This window comes from Lycium ferocissimum, chromosome 10 (genome assembly GCF_029784015.1).
Source record: "Lycium ferocissimum isolate CSIRO_LF1 chromosome 10, AGI_CSIRO_Lferr_CH_V1, whole genome shotgun sequence".
Classification (NCBI taxonomy): domain Eukaryota; kingdom Viridiplantae; phylum Streptophyta; class Magnoliopsida; order Solanales; family Solanaceae; genus Lycium; species Lycium ferocissimum.
In genome coordinates this window covers 57,167,391-57,187,548 of record NC_081351.1, presented here as the reverse complement: position 1 = coordinate 57,187,548, position 20,158 = coordinate 57,167,391, and the positions used below count along the sequence as shown (strand labels likewise).

Below are 20,158 nucleotides of genomic sequence, written 5' to 3'. Positions count from 1 at the left end.
TTGGCCAATTAATAAAACCATTTAATAAAGAAAATCATACTATTGTAAAAGGAAATATGCACAAATTTATGGTAAATATATATATATATATAATGATAAATAATTTCTGCCGAACTTTGAACCGTGACACGTTGTGAAACAAAACGAACGTCCTTTCTCCAAAGTCTTTCCTTTGTCTGATGACTCTGTTGACCATATACTTTCCATGTCTCTTGATGTCGTTTTGCGATGACGCCCTTAAAAATTGTCCCAGTTTCTGGCATAGGAGGATATTGAACTTTTAACACGACGAGACCGAGCCTTATATAGGCTGCCTACGTATCCCGCCAGGGAATCGACAAGGTAGTTCATCATACAAGGAAAATAAAATTAAAATTTTCTAACAATGTGACCGAAGCCTATGTAGTTATCAAGACATAATCAACAAGGAAAATAAAATTAAAATTTTCTAATAATGTGACCGAGGCCTATGTAGGCCGCCTACGTATCCCACCACGGGAATCAGGTCAGGCGTAGTTCATATTACAAGCAAATGACAATTTTTAAAATTTCTATCTTAAAGAGAGCGAACCCGATATGGGTTTCCTACATATCCCGCCGAGGAAATGTAGTTTCATTACATAGAAAGACATTACAAACATTACATGCAAAATAAATGAAAAACTCCTAGACGTAGTATCTCTTGACGGCATCTGCATTGATAGCTTTCGGCCACACTTCGCCATCCATTTCTGCTAAAATCAGTGCTCCTCCAGTTAATACCCGATGAACCATATAAGGTCCTTGCCAGTTGGGTGCAAATTTTCCCTTAGCCTCCTCTTGGCATGGGAATATGCGCTTCAATACCAATTGCCCCGGTTTGAACTGCCTTGGTCTTACCTTCTTGTTGAAAGCTTTGGCCATCCTGTTCTGATAAAGCTGTCCATGACAAACTGCGTTCATTCTCTTTTCGTCAATGAGCATCAATTGTTCATAACGATTTTGTATCCATTTGGCATCACTCAACTCAGCTTCTTGGATAATCCTCAACGATGGTATCTCCACCTCCGCAGGTAACACAGCTTCTGTTCCATAGACCAAAAGATAAGGCGTTGCCCCAGTTGAAGTCCGAACAGTGGTGCGATAACCGAGCAGGGCCAATGGTAGCTTTTCGTGCCATTGCCTGTAATTATCAATCATCTTTCGCAATATTCTCTTGATGTTTTTGTTGGCTGCTTCAACTGCTCCATTCATCTGAGGTCGATAAGGGGTGGAATTGCGGTGAGTAATCTTAAATGTTTCGCAAATCTCCCGCATCAGACCACTATTAAGATTAGCTCCATTATCTGTTATGATTGACTCAGGGATTCCGAATCGACAAATGATGTTATTGCGAACAAAGTCTACCACCACCTTCTTCGTCACTGACTTGTGCGAAGATGCTTCTACCCATTTCGTGAAATAGTCGATGGCTACCAAAATGAACCTATGTCCATTTGACGCGGCCGGCTCGATAGGACCAATAACATCCATGCCCCAAGCTGCAAATGGCCAAGGAGAACTCGTCACATTTAATTCATTTGGTGGGACGCGAATCAAATCACCATGAATCTGACATTGGTGACACTTTTGCACAAAACGAATGCAGTCTGTTTCCATAGTCATCCAGAAATAGCCAGCTCGTAGAATTTTCTTAGCCAGGGTAAAACCATTCATATGAGGTCCACATGTACCGCCATGCACTTCTTCAATCAACTTGACCGCTTCTTTGGCATCAACACACCTTAGCAATCCCAAATCTGGAGTCCTCCTATAAAGGATTTCTCCACTTAAGAAAAAGTGGTTTGCTAATCTTCGAAGCGTTCTCTTCTGAACACTGGTTATGCCTTCTGGATAGTCTCCTGCCTTGAGATACCTTTTAATGTCATAGTACCAAGGTTCTCCATCAGGTTCTTCATCCACATGGAAACAATAGGCTTGCTGATCGTGCACATTCACCTTGATAGGATCTATGTAATTCTTGTCCGGGTGCTGAATCATGGAGGACAAGGTCGCCAAAGCATCCGCGAACTCATTTTGAGCCCTAGGAACATGTTTGAATTCCACCTTGATAAATTTCTTACACAAATCTTTCACACAATGCAGGTACGGAAGTATCTTCACGTTCTTAGTGGTCCACTCGCCTTGTACTTGATGAACCAATAAGTCAGAATCACCTATAACCAATAATTCTTGTATGCTCATATCAACAGCCATTCTGAGTCCAAGAATACAAGCCTCATATTCTGCCATGTTGTTGGTGCACGGAAACCTGAGCTTTGCTTTGAAATTGGATAATGTCGGCTCCGACTCCGAAACTAAAACTGCTCCAATGCCGACTCCTTTGGAGTTTGCCGCCCCATCAAAGAACATTCTCCACCCTGGATATTCTTCTGAGATATCTTCTCCGACAAACAACACCTCTTCATCGGGGAAATAAGTTTTAAGAGGCATGTATTCTTCATCTACGGGATGTTCAGCAAGATGATCTGCTATTGCCTGCCCTTTGATAGCCTTTTGGGTAACATATACAATATCGAACTCACTTAGCAAAATTTGCCATTTGGCCAACTTCCCAGTAGGCATGGGCTTCTGAAAGATATACTTGAGTGGATCCATCCTTGAGATGAGATAAGTAGTATATGCAGACAGGTAATGTCTCAACTTTTGTGCAACCCAAGTCAAAGAACAGCAGGTGCGTTCCAACAAAGTATAACGGGCCTCATAAGGTGTGAACTTCTTGCTCAAATAGTATATTGCTTGCTCCTTCTTTCCTGTTTCATCATGTTGTCCCAGCACGCATCCAAATGCATTTTCTGACACAGACAAATATAATAACAAAGGTCTTCCGGCTTCTGGAGGCACCAAAACAGGCGGATTAGACAAATACTCCTTGATTTTATCAAAAGCTCGTTGGCAATCTTCCGTCCATTTGGTAGCAGCATCTTTCCTCAATAGCTTGATTATCGGCTCACATATTACTGTCGATTGTGCTATGAACCGGCTAATGTAGTTGAGTCGACCGAGGAAACTCATCACGTCCTTTCGACTCTTTGGGGCGGGCAACTCTTGAATAGCCTTTATCTTTGAAGGATCCAATTCTATGCCCCTCCTGCTCACAATAAAACCTAACAAACTTCCCGGCAGAACACCAAATGCACATTTGGCAGGATTTAATTTCAAATTATATCGCCTCAAGTTGTCAAAGAACTTCTTCAAATCCGTCAAGTGATCTGAACTCTTTCGTGACTTGATGATGATATCATCCACATAGACTTCAATCTCCTTGTGGATCATGTCATGAAAAATAGTAGTCATGGCTCTCATATAGGTGGCACCTGCATTCTTGAGTCCAAAAGGCATCACTCGATAATAGTATACTCCCCAAGGTGTGATAAATGCCATTTTCTCAGCATCTTCTTCATCCATCAGAATTTGGTGATAGCCTGCGAAGCAATCAACGAATGACTGCAGCTCATGCTTCGCACAGTTATCAATAAGTATGTGAATGTTTGGGAGGGGAAAGTCATCTTTCGGACTGGCCCTGTTGAGATCCCGATAATCCACGCATACCCTGACTTTGCCATCTTTCTTTGGTACAGGCACGATATTGGCTAGCCAAGTGGGATACCTTGCAGCTCGAATAACCTTTGCATCAAATTGCTTGGAGACTTCTTCCTTGACTTTTAAACTCAAATCCGGTTTAATATTTCTTTTCTTTTGTTTCACCGGAGGACAAGATGGATCAATAGGCAACTTATGTGAAACAATGTCTGTGCTTAAACCCGGCATATCATCGTAAGACCATGCGAACACGTCTATATATTGCCTCAAAAGGTTGATCAATTCTTCCCTTTGTGACGGAGTTAAATGGACACTAATTCTTGTTTCCCTCACGTTTCTGAGTCTCCCAAATTTATGGTCTCTGTTTCATCCAAATTCGGTTTTGGCTTATTCTCAAAATGTTCAAAATCCTTAGTTAACTCTTCAGGTTGCATGTCTCTTCATATTCTTCAGAATCTTGTTCGGCATTTAGAATTGGTTCGCTTGTTTCATTACGTGTCAAATTCACAGTATCGGCAGATTTACTAGTTTGATTGCTGAAAAAGAACAGAGAAATTAATTAAATGAAGACAAAAATTAAAATAGAAAATTATAGTTTGGATTTGGCATTTAAGCTTTCAAAAGGTGGAGGCAAAACATAACAAAAGTATAAACACGATTCAGGCCTCAAATTGAATCGCGTTGTTTCATCAAATACTAATACAAATTGTCTACCAAGACTCCCGGAGAACCGGGGGCGGGGTACAAGTCCAATTGTTTAAAGCATCTCCAGGCTCAGCATCCCAGATAGTTGGAGTTTCTGGGCAATCATCCAGAATCACGTTGCATTCAGCTTCCTCCTCGGCAATGAACAGATTCTTGAGTCCTTCCACGAGGTTGTCTTTGGCAGCTTCCTCTGGTACTTGGGTGACGGATGCCTTGAAAAATGACTGATTCAGGAGCGGGACAGGCTTTGGCAAGGGAATATCACCTTTCCTTCTGAGACTAGCCAGGGAAATCTCTTCAAGAGTGGGCTCGTATCCAAGACCAAAAGTATCTTTCTGGCCGGGTAATTGAATTGGTTCTACTATTCCATCCAAGTTCACTCCAAGACCCCGACCAGGCTTAAAACCATTCTTCAACATCTCCCAAGCCACCATCATAAGCACACGTGGCAACTTCACCTTTTCGGCTCGAGTAGTACACATGGTTTCCTTAATATGAAAAACAGATCCATCTAACCTTTCTACACTTTCAATAGCAGGAATTGAATTTTCGGGATAGATCGAATTGTTGCCCTCTCCATGGATCACAACTTCTTGATGGTTCCAAACAAACTTCAAACTTTGATGCAAGGTAGAGGGAACCGCACCAGCCATGTGAATCCATGGCCTTCCTATCAGCAAATTGTAGCTAGCAGATATGTCCATTACTTGGAATTCCACCATGAACTCCACAGGTCCAATTTCCAAAGCTAAGTCAATCTCTCCCACGACACCTCTCTGGGCTCCATCAAAACCTTTGACTCTCACCTGACTGTCGCGAAGCTTCCCGACATCAATCCCTAAAGCTCGGAGAGTAGTGACGGGACATATATTCACAGCTGAACCTCCATCAATCAATACCTTGGAAATGAATTTGTCCTGCGCATCCGACGGTGATGTTCAACGCTTTGTTGTGTACCGAAACCTTCGTGGCAATTCATCATTATGAAAAGAAACTTTGTGGGCTTCAAGGATTTCTCCCACCATAGCTGAAAGTTTCTCGCTGGAAGTCTCAAGCGGAACATAAGCTTCATTCAGTACTTTTGCTAAAGCGCTCCTATGAGCTTCAGAACTCATCAATAATGACAATAAAGAAATCTGGGCTGGTGTTTTCTTCAGTTGTTCTACAACAGAATATTCTTTGGTTGGCATTTTCCTCCAAAATTCTTCTACTTCAGCTTCTGTCACTGCTTTCTTTTGGTTGTTTTCCTTACTTGGTGCTCCTCGTGCTACCTCTTCAGGGGCATAACACCGCCCAGATCTTGTCATCCCGGCAGCAACGGTTTCTACAACCACCTTTGCTTTCCCTTTGTTCTTTTCATCCGCCGAGTAATTCCAAGGAACTGCTTTGGTGTTGAAAGAAGGTGCCTGAGCAACTAAGGCTGTGATCTTAGGCCTGGGAGTGAGTACTTCCACTTCAATCGGTGCCCTCACTTGAACTGTAATTACGGGAGCGATAAAGGCTGATGATTCTACCTTTTCTCTTTTTTTTGATCGGCACGATAGTCCCTTCCAGGTTACATTCTTCATCAATGGCGATCATGTTCACATTTGCATCACCATGATTGGGCAGAGGATTGTCATTTATATTTGGGGGAGCCCCTTTGAGCTGGATGACTCCTTCTTTGATCAACGCCTCAACTTTATCTTTAAGAGTAAGGCAATTTTCAGTATCATGTCCGGCAACTCCTGAGTGGTATGCACAACGCTTAGTCCCGTCATACCATCCAGGAAGGGGATTAGGAACTCTCCCTTGAATTGGTTGGAGTATCCCTGCGGTTCTCAATCTTTCATATAATTGGGCTAAGGGTTCGGCTAATGGTGTATAAGTTTTAGTGGGTTTTCTTTCAAAGTTTGGGCGAGGTCTGGGTGTGTTTTGTGGACGGTTTTGTGGTTGGTATTGGGGTTGAGGCGAGTAGGTTGGTTGGTATCGTGAGGGGTTTTGATAGGCAGGTGCTCGAGGTGGACAATATGTTGGCTGGGTGTGGTAAACAGGGTAAGGAGCGGGTGGAGGCTGGTAATAAGGCTGAGGGGTTTGGGTGTATTGGCTGTAATATGCGGGCTGGGAGGAAGGGTATTGGTAGGTTAACATCTGGTTTGGTCTACGTTCCTGGATGGTCATGACCGCGGACACTCCGTCCTTCTTCTTCTTAATTGAATCTGATTGAATTGCCTTACTTGTTGCTTGCAAAGCTGCCAAATTTGTGATTCTCCCTGTCTTGATACCTTCTTCTATAAAATCTCCCATTCTGATAACTTCAGAAAACTTTTGCCCGATGACACTTATCAACATTTCATAGTATGTTGCATCTTTTAGTGATTGTACAAAAAGCATCGTCATCTCACTTTCAGCCATCGGGGGCTGGACCGTTGCGACTTCTGCTCTCCAACGCATAGCATACTCTCTAAAAGTTTCTGTTGACTTCCTTTCCAACTTCATCAAATAGAATCTGTCTGGGACAGTTTCAGTGTTAAACCTGAACCTATCCATGAATTCTTGCGCCATTTCTCCCCAACTACGCCATTTCTGCGGATCTTGGCATGTGTACCAATCAAGTGCTTCTCCCGTCAAGCTCCTTATAAACAACTTCATCCTAATGGCTTGATCTTTCCCTACTCCAACAAGCTTGTCACAGTATGATCTCAAATGAGCCCGAGGATTTCCTTTTCCATCAAACATATCAAATTTTGGCACCTTATATCCAAGGGCAACTCAATGTCGGGATGAATACACAGATCCTCGTATTCAAGTCCTTCACATCCTTTGTGGGTTTGGATGCTTCGAATGCTTCCTTCGTACTACGAATCTCCTTTGCAACGTTCTCCTCCGCTCTTGCCCTAGCTTCCCTTTCCATCTCCTCATAAGGGTCAAGCTCTGGATGCTGCACAGCCTGCAACTGGGTAGTGAATGGTTGAGCTTCTGCTACATATACCGGTGGCACATACTGCGTATTATGGCTAGCGGTGTGTGCCAATGGTATGTGTTGAGTTGCTTGGTAGTTTTGGGTAACTGGGGGTTGAGGAATGTAGGGAGTGGTGAAGGGTGGCGGATTGGTTTGTTGGAAGTTAATTGGCTGGGGTTGGCTTGTTGCGGGTCATTTGGTTGCGGGATGGTTTGTTGTATGTTGGTTTGTTGCGGGGTGGTTTGTGGCGGGATGGTTTGTTGCGGGCGGATTGGTGGTGGAATGGCTTGTTGTGGGTTTGATTGTTGTGAGATGGTTTGTTGCTGGCTAGTTTGTTGTGAATCGGTAGTATTTGGATGGCATGTGTAAAGCGGAGGGTTTGTGGGAGAGGGCTGAGGAGCGGGCGAGTCAACAGGTGAAAAAGATGGTGGAAGCGTCGCATTTGTTCTTTGTTCGTGGTGAGGGGTATTAAGGGTGATGGATAGATTGGTAAGATTTCGCAGTCGCTCGATCTCAGTTTGCATATTGGCTATTTGCTGCACCAGTTGGGCGATGAGTTCGTCGTTCCCTCCTCCCGAAGCTTCGGGTTCGTCTCTCGGAAGGGCGACAAGTCCCAAGCCATTCTGTTCGGATGCCCCTGAATCATTCATACCGCTGGATGCTCGTGTTTTGATCTTGTAAAGTACGGGTGATCCGCCAGTTCGCAGTCAACACGAATCAACCTTTGGGGAAATAATCAAAATAAAAGAAAACCTTCAAAATGAAGAAAATTGCGTTAGTATAGTGCGAATGATTGCTGCCGAAAATAATGCGAATATTGAGCAAACAACGATGAAAGAAACACATATTGCATAGCAAACAACACATATTGCATAGAAAACAAAACACATATTGCATGGCAACGAATCAAATAGTAAAAGGGAGATAGAGCAAACACAACGCGACCTATTATGCACGGGACCTCTTTGTGCCAGAGGTAGGCCTAACGAAGGTTTGAAGGATAAAACATGTAATTATATATCATCCCAACGTGCCATTAATTGAAGACCCCAAAACATACATTGTTCAAAAATTAAAATCCTTAATTGCAAAATAAAGGAAATTATTACAATTAAAAATACTTTCAATGAGCTAACTAAAATGAAGAAGGCCCTTCATCGGTCTTGAGCCTCTTGGTTGCTTGAATTGACTGATCAATCTTCCGGCGATTCTGGGCAAGGTATGACATAGCTAGAACTCCTCCCGTTTTGATGCCTTCTTTGATGCAAGTATCTCCTTCTCGAGCTAGAAGTGTATCTAATTCTTGCATGCTTTGCTCGTAACTAAGTGCCTCGTTGCTTCCATTTCTCCTCCCTTTCCTTTTCCTCAAGTTGTGCATGGTGTTCGGCTTTCGGAGACAAGACTTTTCTTACGCAATTGCCGAAGTAAGATGTGTGCTTCCATTGTCTTCTCCATCCTTAATTCGTCCCTCAAACTACCCCGAGTCTCGATTGATCCTTCCAAGTTAGCGGTCAACCATTCCAAATAGTTATCATCGCATCCAAATCGATATCTATTTGGCTCAATCGAATCTGCTTTCATGGTCTCCCTCGATTTCCACATGCTTAGAACTTCTTTTGCAAAAGGAATTTTCCCTTCTTTGTAGTCGGCTCGATAATGATCCATGTCTGCCACTAAAGGTATGGTTTGTTTCCTTCCAGATTGTCTTAAAACTCTCAGCCCATAAGGTTGCAAGCCTCGAAGTCCCATCAAAACTAAAAATGGCACGATCTTCGTACGAAACACCAAACCCTCCGATGGAAACCAACCGAACATCCATTGAATTGAATCATCGTTCAAACGGCTGAGAAGTCTTACCCAACCTTCTACACAATTTGGCTTTTCAAAAGGTCTATTAGCCAAAATAGCTCCCGGAACATGTCCAAGAATGTGATTTTCTCCCGTCGGCTTTCGAAATGCGAGACCTCTGTCGACCTTTTGAAGATGTTCCATCAACCAAATCTGTAAAAGCAAGTTGCATCCCTCGAAATGTTTGTACCCATGCTTGCAACGTCCTAACGCCCGATAGATATCTGCCACGACCATAGGGACCACGGTGTAGTATTTCCCGTCAATGCCACCAAATAAAGCTCCGGTCACAGTGATGAGACGGGTGTGAATATCTCTTGTTGTTCCCTTAGGGAATACCATTGTTCCCAAAAAGCATACTGCGAAAGCGAAGCATCGTTTTTGTTTCCAAGAGTCATATGAGAAAAATTCGTCTTGATAATCGGTGAAACTTTGTTGATATCCAAATCTATGATACAAATACTCAAATGGTATCGTGGATCTTTGTAAACATTCTACACCTTTACCCTTTTTGAATCCGAGGCTGTCGACAAATTCTTTTGGTAGAGGTTCCTTTGGAATAATCATGCCACAATTTTGCCATTTTTTCTTCTTATGTAATAAAGCCGCATTTTCTATATAGCCTCCTATTTCTTCTAACAACGGAGTCATCTCAATGTTGCCGAATCTAAACACGGCTCTCTTCTCATCCCAAAACACGGTTGCCGCCTCGATGATGTCCCTACACGGCTGGATATCCATTAAAGACGGTAAGTGCCCCAACGCTCCTCGTACGACACGCTGTCCGTAATCCCCCAAATCATTCCACCATGCTTTCAGTTGAGGAGGAACACCCAAAACCATGCTAAATCTCGGGTAAATATTGTGTTGACTCATGGCTACAAAAAGTTCACAAATGGTTAGTTCTACCTAAATAGCACATAGGTCCACATAACACACATGTTCATCCTTCAAACTAATGCATATAACATGATAATCGTCGCTCGGGGTCGTGAACCCACTCGGACATTTGGGCAAGTTTAACTAATGGACTTATACACCTTGGGTATTAAGCCTCCTAGGCTCGTGCATGCTCCTAACGAGTGTTTTGGTTTAGCTGTATCTTAGGCTGACTAGGAGCGGGTTTCCTATGACGCAAGGTTCCCCAAGCGGACAACTTGGGAGTGGAAAGTCCGTGGTCACCGAATCGCACCGCCGATCGACTAAATCCACAAGATCGATCCAACTAAAGGGGTTTTTAGTAGTGCACGGCCGCGAACCGCGAAACCGCTTTAAGTGTGTGAATTGTGTGAATTTTCCGGTGGAGTGGAGAAATATGAACGGAATGCCAATTTAATAAAGCAAAATATATATATTACATAGCAAAGACAAATAAAGGCACAAAACAATAATAAAAACATTTAAAAGCACATAAGGCAAAATAAAGAAAAACAAACAAAACATCCAACCAATTATTAATTAACCTAAGTCTGTTGTGGTTTAGAACCTAAATTCCCCAGCGGAGTCGCCAAGCTGTTATACCCCATTTAAACGGGTTAAATTAGAGTACAACATATTGGAGATTCCTAAATTGCTTTATTTTAAGGAGTCGCCACCTAATTAATTTAATGGTGAATTAGGACACCTATTTTATTAACTAAGGTAAAACCTAACTATACCTCCATTAATGGTCTGCTCAAATCTTAATTCTAGGTAAGGGTTCTAATTATCCTAAAGGGAAGGGGTTAGGCATCCTTTAGAATCCGTTAACTACGGTTATCCGATCAAACTTAGGTTAATTAATTAAGATTAAAGACGCAAATATAATATTTGACATTTTAGAATATAGTTTGTTAGCGCTAATAAGGTTTTAAAAGAAAACATAATAATGCCGTTTAAAATAATACTTATAAATATTATTAAGGTTTTAAATGAAAATGCTATTTAGAATAAAACTCATAGAAAATATTAATGCAAAATGCCAAAAACTTGTAAATATTGCTAAAACTTTAAATATAATGCTATTTAGAATAGGTCTATAAATGTTGTTAGACTTTGAATGAGAATAATGTGATAAGATTTTAAAATAAGACTTATAGGAAAATATAATATTTTGCGTAAAAAGAATATTTAGAATAAGACTTACAAATATTGTTAAAGCTTTCAAATAATAACGCCACCTAAAATAGAGACTTATAGGAAATATAATAATTTATATAAAAAAAAAAAAGGGTTTTTAACTACAACTTATAAATGTTGCTAAGTTGTGAAATAATATGCCATTGAAACTTGCAAAATATGAACAAATTTCACATAATTAGAAGCTGGTAAGAAAAGATTAGCCAATTTAAGCTTGAGATAAAATTACATTATATGTAGAAAATCTAGACTTATTATAAACAGAGTGCAAGAGGTTAAAATAAGGTAAATGAAACTTCAAAATTCTATCGATTAGATATACTTTGTCTAATCTAAATTTTCTTTTTTATAAACAAAATGCAAAGGGTGATGAATTTTCTTTCTATTTTTCCTGACTTTATTTAACTAGGCTTGGATAAAATATGTTTAGTTGGATGAATCTTGAAAACGATGTTTTATGAAATATACTTACATTATTATCTACATGATGATTCGAAATCTTTAAGATAGTCAATATGAATTATGATTCCCTATAGCTTAAATATATAATTATGCCACTTTATAAATCAATTATTTTAAGAAAGATAAGTATTATAGATATTATAACTAATTTTAATATAATGAAAGAGAATGAAACTCGAGAAATTAATTATTAGTCTTCCTAACTACCCATTACTAAACTAAACCTACTAATTTGCTAAGGTTCATTTAAGCTAAGAAAAAAAAAACAAAACAAACAAAGAGTTAGTTGCAAAATTAAATACACAAAATAAATGGGAAGTGAAATATAAATGGTCCACCCATTTTTTAAAAAAAAAAAGCTTTGCTCGCAATGGGACCTTGTCGGAAATGGGTTCGACCCATTTTTTGGCACAGCAGGGGACCATTCACGCCTATTGGGCTTTGGCCCAAAATTTTGTTTTGCTATATATATTTTTTGTTCTCTTGCCAATTCTTTTAACGGTGGACGGAAGAGAATAAGGACGTTGGGCTTTTAGCCCAACACCGAATGCGGAAGACGAACGAGCAATCCCTCGGACTCATATACCCCGAAACACCACTGAACCCGAACTTGTGTGTGCTCGAATTCGAAGCAATACCAAGAAAAAACGAAAACAAAGTAAAATTGATTTAGTATTTTTTTTACTCGATGCTAAACACAATATTGCGACTGCCAAAAAGATTAATATTTTAGGGTGTTCTAGGCGGTTAAAACATATGTTTTTGCAGAGAGAGAGATTTTGCGAAGAACTCATTTTTAGGGGAATTTCGTGGCTAAAAGACTTGTATTTTTCAGGGATTCAGTGGCTAAGCCTTTCTTTTAGGGAATTTTGGCGACTCGAAAAACCTCCCCTTTAACAGATTCAGCCCGCCATCATTTATAGGACACACCTAGGTTTTCTTTTGAAAAGATTAGGCGGGATTTCAAGTCAAACGTTAGGAGCTTTCTGCCCTTGACCAGAAACTACAGATGAAGAGACAAAAACCATTAAAAATCCGTACCCGAAAGACGAAAAGCAGTTGATAAGAAAACAAAATTTACCTCACAAATCGACAAAGACCATTAAGACATTTTCAGATCGAAAGCGAGGAAAATAAACCAACAAAAATCTCAACTCGTCAACGGTTGAAAACACCGATTTAGAGAGTGCAATTAATGTTTCCCCGAATCGGCCATGCATGGCTCATCTAAAATGCTGTGAATTCGCCGTTTTTGGTCGAGGAGCGTAGAGGGGAGAGAGAGAGGAGAGAGAAAAATAGGGTGGGCGGCGGATGAAGAAAGGGGGGAGCGAAACCCCAACGGTTTCATTTTCGCGCGAAAATTTAAAATGCGGTCGGGTCGGGTAGGTTAGTGGGTGTGGGCCGAAATGATTAGAAAATGTGGGCTGTGAATTGTTTAAGTTGTGGGCTGGGTGATCATAATCTGGTCCGAAAAGCATGGATTAAAGAGGTAATTTGGGCTTCTAAATTTAAATGAGGGACCTATTTTGATTTCTATATACTAATGTGTGCCAAAACATTATCTAATATAAAAGTATGTATTTATTAGTACTCGGATAGAATGAAATGACATCGTAATAGCCGTGCGATAATGTATTTTAAATTCAACAGTAAGTAAACGTTATTATTTAATCGCGCGAAAATAAATAATGCGTAATAATAATAATAATAATAAAAATAATAAAATGATAAAAATAATAATAATAATAATAATACGGTAATAATAATAATAATAATAATAATAATAATAATAATAATAATAATAATAATAATAATAATAATAATAATAATAATAATAATAATAATAATAGTGATAATAGTGACAGTAATAAAAATAGAAGATAATAACAGTAGTGACTACAACAGGATAATAAAATGCCAGTATTAGTAAAAGTCAATAATTATAGTAAAAATACAAATTATTATTATTTTTATTTTATATTTTTTTTAGAAATGCCGAAATATTAAAAGCTCCAACAGATATTTTCGGGAGGACGGGACAAAATTGGGTGTCAACATACTTTCTAATTTGGTTACTCGGAAAAAATCTATATATTATTAAAAAGAGGATAGTTTGCAATAGAATTGTGACAAGTTGTAGCACAAGAAAATGCCATGTGTTCATTTCTCAAAATTGTGAATAGCCAATAATTGGAGTGTTTTGATTTCAGTGTTGCTGGCATATTGTTGTGCTATCAATGTACTTATTTAACTTTTCACTTCATGTTTTGATTTCAGTGTTAATTCACTTCTTTTCCGATCCCTTATTTTTCGATTGAAGACTGCTATTAATGTACTTTTTTGGGTTAATATGAAGTAATATTCAGATATATTATATATTAAACAAGTTAATGTATGCCCTTATTTTCTATCCCCATTAGTTACGTAAGTATTGCAGTTATGCTGCCGGCTAATATGGATACTACTCTGTTTCTTCGTGGAATGTACCAGGATGTTGTAACATGAAGCGATCTGAATATTATATATATTACCTCTCAATATTGAAATGTGTTCTTTAACAGAATGATTTGGTAAATTTTATATGTTGCAGGTGTTTTGGAATCGTGTACGCGCATATGTAGGTATAAGATTTGATTGTTTCAAATCTGTTTTCCTTGAGGTTTTCTTTAGTTAGTTCATGTTGACATAAGATATTATAGGGTTTTTCCATCTTTTCTATCAGATTGGTCTAAACCAACATGTATAGATGGACATGCATTTGGAAATCAATACCGGCAACTGATTATGTTATTCGAGGAGTTGAAAACTCAAATAAGCTTGGATAAAGCTCTTCAATTGTACGTGGTTATTTGATTGTAATTGTACATGTTTCTCTGCCCCAGTTTTCGTTATGATTAAGAAATTTGTCCTAATACACTTAGAAAATATTTTTACTTAAATGTATTTTCTTTCTATAAACGCCAGTTGAGTAGCTCTATTCGTGTAATAACAGAGAACAGACTTTATTTAAATAAAGGCTATTTTGTCAAAGTTGACACATGAAATTTCTTAGACTTCTACTCATTGGTTTCCATTTTATTTGATGTCACACATTTAAATCATGCTATCAAAAGCTAGAAGTAATAAGATATTTCATGTGCTAAGATGGATTCAGTATAAGGATTTTTTTCAAAATTTTCTTTTTTCAATTCCTAACTGTTTGTTTTTATTCTCTAATAAATATTAATATGAATTATATGTTTTAATGTTTTCAAGCTTCTTAATATTTTTTAAACAACTTCAACACTCTCCTCTTTCTTCAGCTAAAACACGGGAACAATGACCAATGACAAAATCAGACAATCAATAATTCTCGAATACCCTAATAAGTAATACAAACACTTTTTTAAAGCAGAAGAAGCTTAGCAAAATATCTCTATGTATTTTGTTTCACATTGATTCTCCTGGAAACATTCACCTAAAAGGAAAAAATCAAGGACAATACGATGGTTATTAAAAAATTTCAAAATATTAACTTTCGCAAATTCTCCTTGATTTTTATTAAACATAATCGAAGTGTCCATAATGAGAGGGACTGTGGGAGGGGGTGGGTGGAGGGGTTGGAGATAGAAAACGGGGGGGGGGGGGTGGAAGAATTCAGATTCAAATAAGCAAAGCCATAACAAATCAGTTAACAACATGAAGCAAAACAAATGCCAATTTGCGTGAAAATCATTTGAATTTGCCAACCATATATATATATATTATATATATATACGTATATATATTATCTCTATCTGCTTCTTTTTCTTTAAAACGATCCGCGCATCGCGCGGGTACGTATACTAGTATTATTAAAAAGAGGATAGTTTGCAATAGAATTGTGACAAGTTGTAGCACAAGAAAATGCCATGTGTTAATTTTAGGACAAAAATTAGGTAATTAGTTAATGATTAGTTAATCTTTTGAATTGAATTCAAATCTACTGATTTCCAATTTAAAAAAAATATAAAATTAGATTACAAGGGACGTGCTCCAAAATATTAGAGCCAAGCATACCCACAATCATCCTATATGGGCTGAGCACGTTCTACGTTGCTAATGTTCTTTTTTTTTTTTTTTATTTGTTTGTTTGTCAAATACATGTTGTGGTGTTTTTACTTTGTTTTTTCCTTTCTTTTCAAGTCACGTCAGATATTTTCCTCAATTTTGTATATTTTTAATGTAATAAAAAAAAAAAAACTTTAAGTATTAACTAAATTCTCAATCGTGTCCTAAATTTAAGCTCCATTTACTTCTTTTTTTTATTGAATCTATATATATATTATTAAAAAGAGGATAGTTTTAGGACAAAAAATAGTTAATTAGTTATTGTTTTGAATTTAAAAATAATTAAATATTAATATTTAATTTCAAAACCTGAATCTATGTGATTGTGTGTGTCGTGTGAGAGGTAGTGGAAAGAGGGTGTGTGCATATGTGAATGTGTGTGTCGTGTGAGGGAGTGAAAACGTGGGTGGGTGGCTATGTGCATATGTAACTGCTTTTAAAAGTTGAATAGAATCATTACTTGCAAATCTTATCTGCAAGTCAACATTACTTGAATTAGAGTTGGTTACAACTTCTCATCCAAAAGCGAACATCAAGTATAATTTTACTACCTTCATCTTTAGGCATAATTCTATCTAGAAACGATGGCGAGTTTCTTTTTTACGAAACTCCCATGAATCTTTCTCCACACTATATTCACATGAAATGTATAGTCCGATCACATGTTCTAAAATTCACATCTTTTTTTAAAAGTATAGCAAGATTCCTATTTTTCCAATTAGGTTCACTTTGTACTCGACAACACTACTCAACAACCTTAAAAGCCGATCAAACTTCTTTTATGTTTCACTTTTACATGATTAGAAAAAACAAATAAACCACACGTTCTCATGTTGGTGTCTCGGAGAGATTTCGGAGATTGCATTGAATGCACAATCTGAATTTCTTTATGGAGCTTGGTTTGAGTTTGATCTTGTAATAGATTTTGTTTCAGTCCTGTAATATTGTGTTTGTATTTGTTTACGGATAGTTGGTTAATTGTGAACGTGAACATGGATTCAAGCGTAGTTGACTGATTTTGGTGATGTTCGGAACAATGACAGTTGGGCAATTTTGATGAAAAGGTAACATGCTGATTTTAGAATAGTATTTTTATGTATGCCGATATAGTTATAGGCTGTGGCGTCTAAATTTTGAAATTATGGAAGCTATTGTTACGTTCTGTTTCAGGCTTTCAGTATAGTGATGCATACCTCATAGTTGAAATGAATTTTAGTTGAAAATCGTAAATGATGCAAATTTAAGAATTCTGAAATTGTATTATTCGTTTGGGTTTGTGCTCAACTCCTATTCGGTTGCTTCATTTGCATCTTCATGTCGCCTCTAATTGGTGAGCGCAAAGGAGCTTGGTTCCCTGAAAAGCCTAAATGGTTAAAAGGTATGCGAGAACACATCTATTAAAGTACTAACTATTAGGAGCAGTAGTTTCATATGTTGCATGTAGAAGCATTGATGAACTTGAAGCAGAGTTGAGTTACCAAGGGAGACCTGTTGCTATTGATAAGGAGACTGCTAATCTTACCCTTTCTGAAAGCGTTTACTATTGTAAGCAATATTAGAGCTATATTTTGATAGGATTTTAAAGGAACACCTTGCAGGAAGGTAACAATATACATTTTTCTTTAAACAATGTCAAACGTAAGCATAAATTGTTATCTCTAATTGATGTAGTTGATGTTTGTTACGTGATATTAATACCAAATATTAGTTTTACCCGCGCCTATAATTTGTTTTCAAGGCCCATATACCAACATTTCTTCTATACAGGAGAAGAAACTAGTGTCAGTTTACATCAATTAAATATTTAAATTTTTACATAAAAAAAATACCGACATAGGCGGTCAGTTTTTGTATTTTTTTTCTCTTTGGTCCTCAGAAAAAATTGACATAATTTATTTTCATATAATCAAGGGATTCAGTCAATATTTACTGACAACTTTTGTCGATTTTCAATACCAACGCGTCTGAATTCGTCGATTTTTTGTTGATAAACCACAAATATCGATCGCATCAGTCGATTTTTTTGGCTCAGAAATGGCTTTACTTGTGTTTTTATTTTTTTTTTTCTTTAATATCAATAAAAAAAAAAAAAAAGGTCACTTTTTCTCTTGCTATCCTAAATGGGTGGGGGAAAAAAAAAAAAAAAAGAAAGTATACCTCATATAATAACTTCACTAATCATGTGGTGTCAATGGTAGCTATAAATACACACACAATTTCAAATTTAAACATATGTGAAGGATCTCTTATGTAGTGCGTCAATATGGATACATGAAAATCGGGCGAACGAAAGACAGCTTCTGCAATAGTTTCAATTCGTAGGCTACCTCCCCTATTTTTTTCAAATCTTATAGGCCGGTTCAATAAATTTCAGGCTCAACCCTTTCTTACCCATAACCACATCGGCATAAAAAATTTTGACGACTTTTGAGTGGTATTAAGTCTTTCTTGGATGGTTTTCACCTTCTCCATAACTTGCAGGAACTTAAATAGTATACAGATTTACATACAGAAAAGAACCGTTAATCGTTATATATAAAAGATCAAATAAAGAAGAACGGTTAACAAACAAGAAAAAAATATAAAGAAAATAAACACTCAAACAATACGATTAGATGGCTCCAATATAATGTTACACTTGCAAATATTATTTGCACTGTGTTCACAATTGAATAATGACAACATTCATAACACCCCAACAAGAAAGGAAAACATTCAAACAATAACAGCACCAGTGGACACAACAACAATGCTTATTTATGCAATCAGCAACAAGGTTAACTAGCTGATGCATCACTAATTAAACAACACATATACCAAACAAACATTAACGAGCACCATTTTTGGCTAGCTTGTTCATTAATTGAGATTAAAGAAGTTGAAAACCAGCAGCACTTAAATTGACAATACGAAGAAGGCAAATAAGGGTTTTCCCAACAAGCTGCAAGGGTGACTGCAAAAACCCGATGGATGGTAAGCTAGCGTTACATGTGGAGAGCGGAGTTGTAACCACTAGATTGCAGTTGGACAGTAGAGATGACAGTAAATTTTGAAGAGGATCCAACACCAACGAAAACACTCCTGATCCATTTGTTGTGGTACTTGATAATACATTTCCTGCTCCACACTGCAATTGCACCGCTGCATCTGCAAAGTTAAAGGATGTTATTAATATCAATCGTGGAGAATCAGGCTCGCATGTGAAAAGACATGTTTAAGATATAATTCATCTCTAACAGTTTAAACTTATTGATAAGATGGTCACACAATTCAACTTGCAGAAACTTCTTATAAAATGGGATGAATGCTAGCTAATCATATCATGGGGCAATGTTGCGCGCTTATTGACAGATGTAGGATTCATTCAGCTCAATTTAATTGAAAATATTTAGAACGATATATTAATACTATCCGCACCCATTGTTACGAGACCAATAATGAAATTGGCCCATGTATGAGTATAATATAAACCTACTAGTAGTTCACAAGCACTAACGACTTCTTACATGTATTATAGGCTTATTACGTCGTCAAGTATCAGAACGAAAAAGAAAAAGAAAGAAAAAAAAAAAAGGAAAAAAAACACCCTTTTAGTGTATACGGCAGATTTTGTTGTCTACTATGTGGTGTACTTCTACGTACAAAATAATAACGAACTTACTAGGGAAAATAGGGGTGGTGGTTCCATTTATGACATCTATTTTGCCGTTAGGGCTGCAATATAGAACCCCATCTATATGTATCAGGCCAAGAAGGCCATTGAGAAGTCCTCCTTGGGCTACTGCAAGGGGGGTTGCAACTAAAACAGCCAAAAGGAAAATCAGGAAATTTTTTGCCGAGGCCGTGACAATTGTTTTTATCTGTGATATAGCTAAGCTGTTGCTGTGAGAAGTTGTGTTGTAGAACAATTTAGGTGAGTGTATGACCAATTTTATAGGAAAAGTAATGGTAAATTCAGTGGCTGAAATTTCAATACCCTATCTAATTCCACTTGTTGTGCTTATATTTCTTTTGCATGTATGAATGAACTAAATGGAAGTCAGAAGAGGCAATTTGGTTGTTTTTGTCTGTGTTGAGAGAATTAGAGTTCTGATCAAATGAAGTTAAACATACAGTTCATGGCTATATAAGATGCCATTTTTGGGTGGTGGTCACTCTAGAGGTAGCTACAACTACAATTTGCTCAAAGCTAAGCTTCAATAGCGTGCTTTTTTTGACCTTATATATTATAAAAATATTGTCCTTTTATTTTCTTGAGCATGCGCATGAGAATATGGTCCAATGTTAAGTAACTACGTACTAGAAGAAGGCTCCTCTAGCGTATTCGAAAGTTTCTTCAGTATTCTATGCAGTTCACTATGCTTTAGACAACTTTATTTCAATCTGAAGTGCATAAAAAAAATTTCGTAACAA

The 20,158-nt window shown here is 37.7% G+C and overlaps 2 protein-coding genes across 2 annotated transcripts; both read right to left on the bottom strand.

The window, feature by feature from the left end:
• Positions 1-666: 666 nt before the first annotated feature.
• On the bottom strand, positions 667-7,005 carry LOC132035043 (uncharacterized). The gene is made up of 8 exons (XM_059425362.1): positions 5,847-7,005; positions 5,251-5,764; positions 4,297-5,061; positions 4,003-4,118; positions 2,374-3,836; positions 1,605-2,295; positions 1,192-1,520; positions 667-1,083 (listed from the first exon to the last, which is right to left on the bottom strand). The coding sequence occupies exons 1-8, from the start codon at positions 7,003-7,005 to the stop codon at positions 667-669; spliced, it is 5,454 nt and encodes a 1,817-aa protein (XP_059281345.1).
• An 11,369-nt stretch (positions 7,006-18,374) lies between these two features.
• Positions 18,375-19,883, bottom strand: LOC132035042 (phylloplanin-like). The gene is made up of 3 exons (XM_059425361.1): positions 19,859-19,883; positions 19,407-19,706; positions 18,375-18,892 (listed from the first exon to the last, which is right to left on the bottom strand). The coding sequence occupies exons 1-3, from the start codon at positions 19,881-19,883 to the stop codon at positions 18,615-18,617; spliced, it is 603 nt and encodes a 200-aa protein (XP_059281344.1). The 3' UTR covers positions 18,375-18,614.
• Positions 19,884-20,158: the final 275 nt, after the last annotated feature.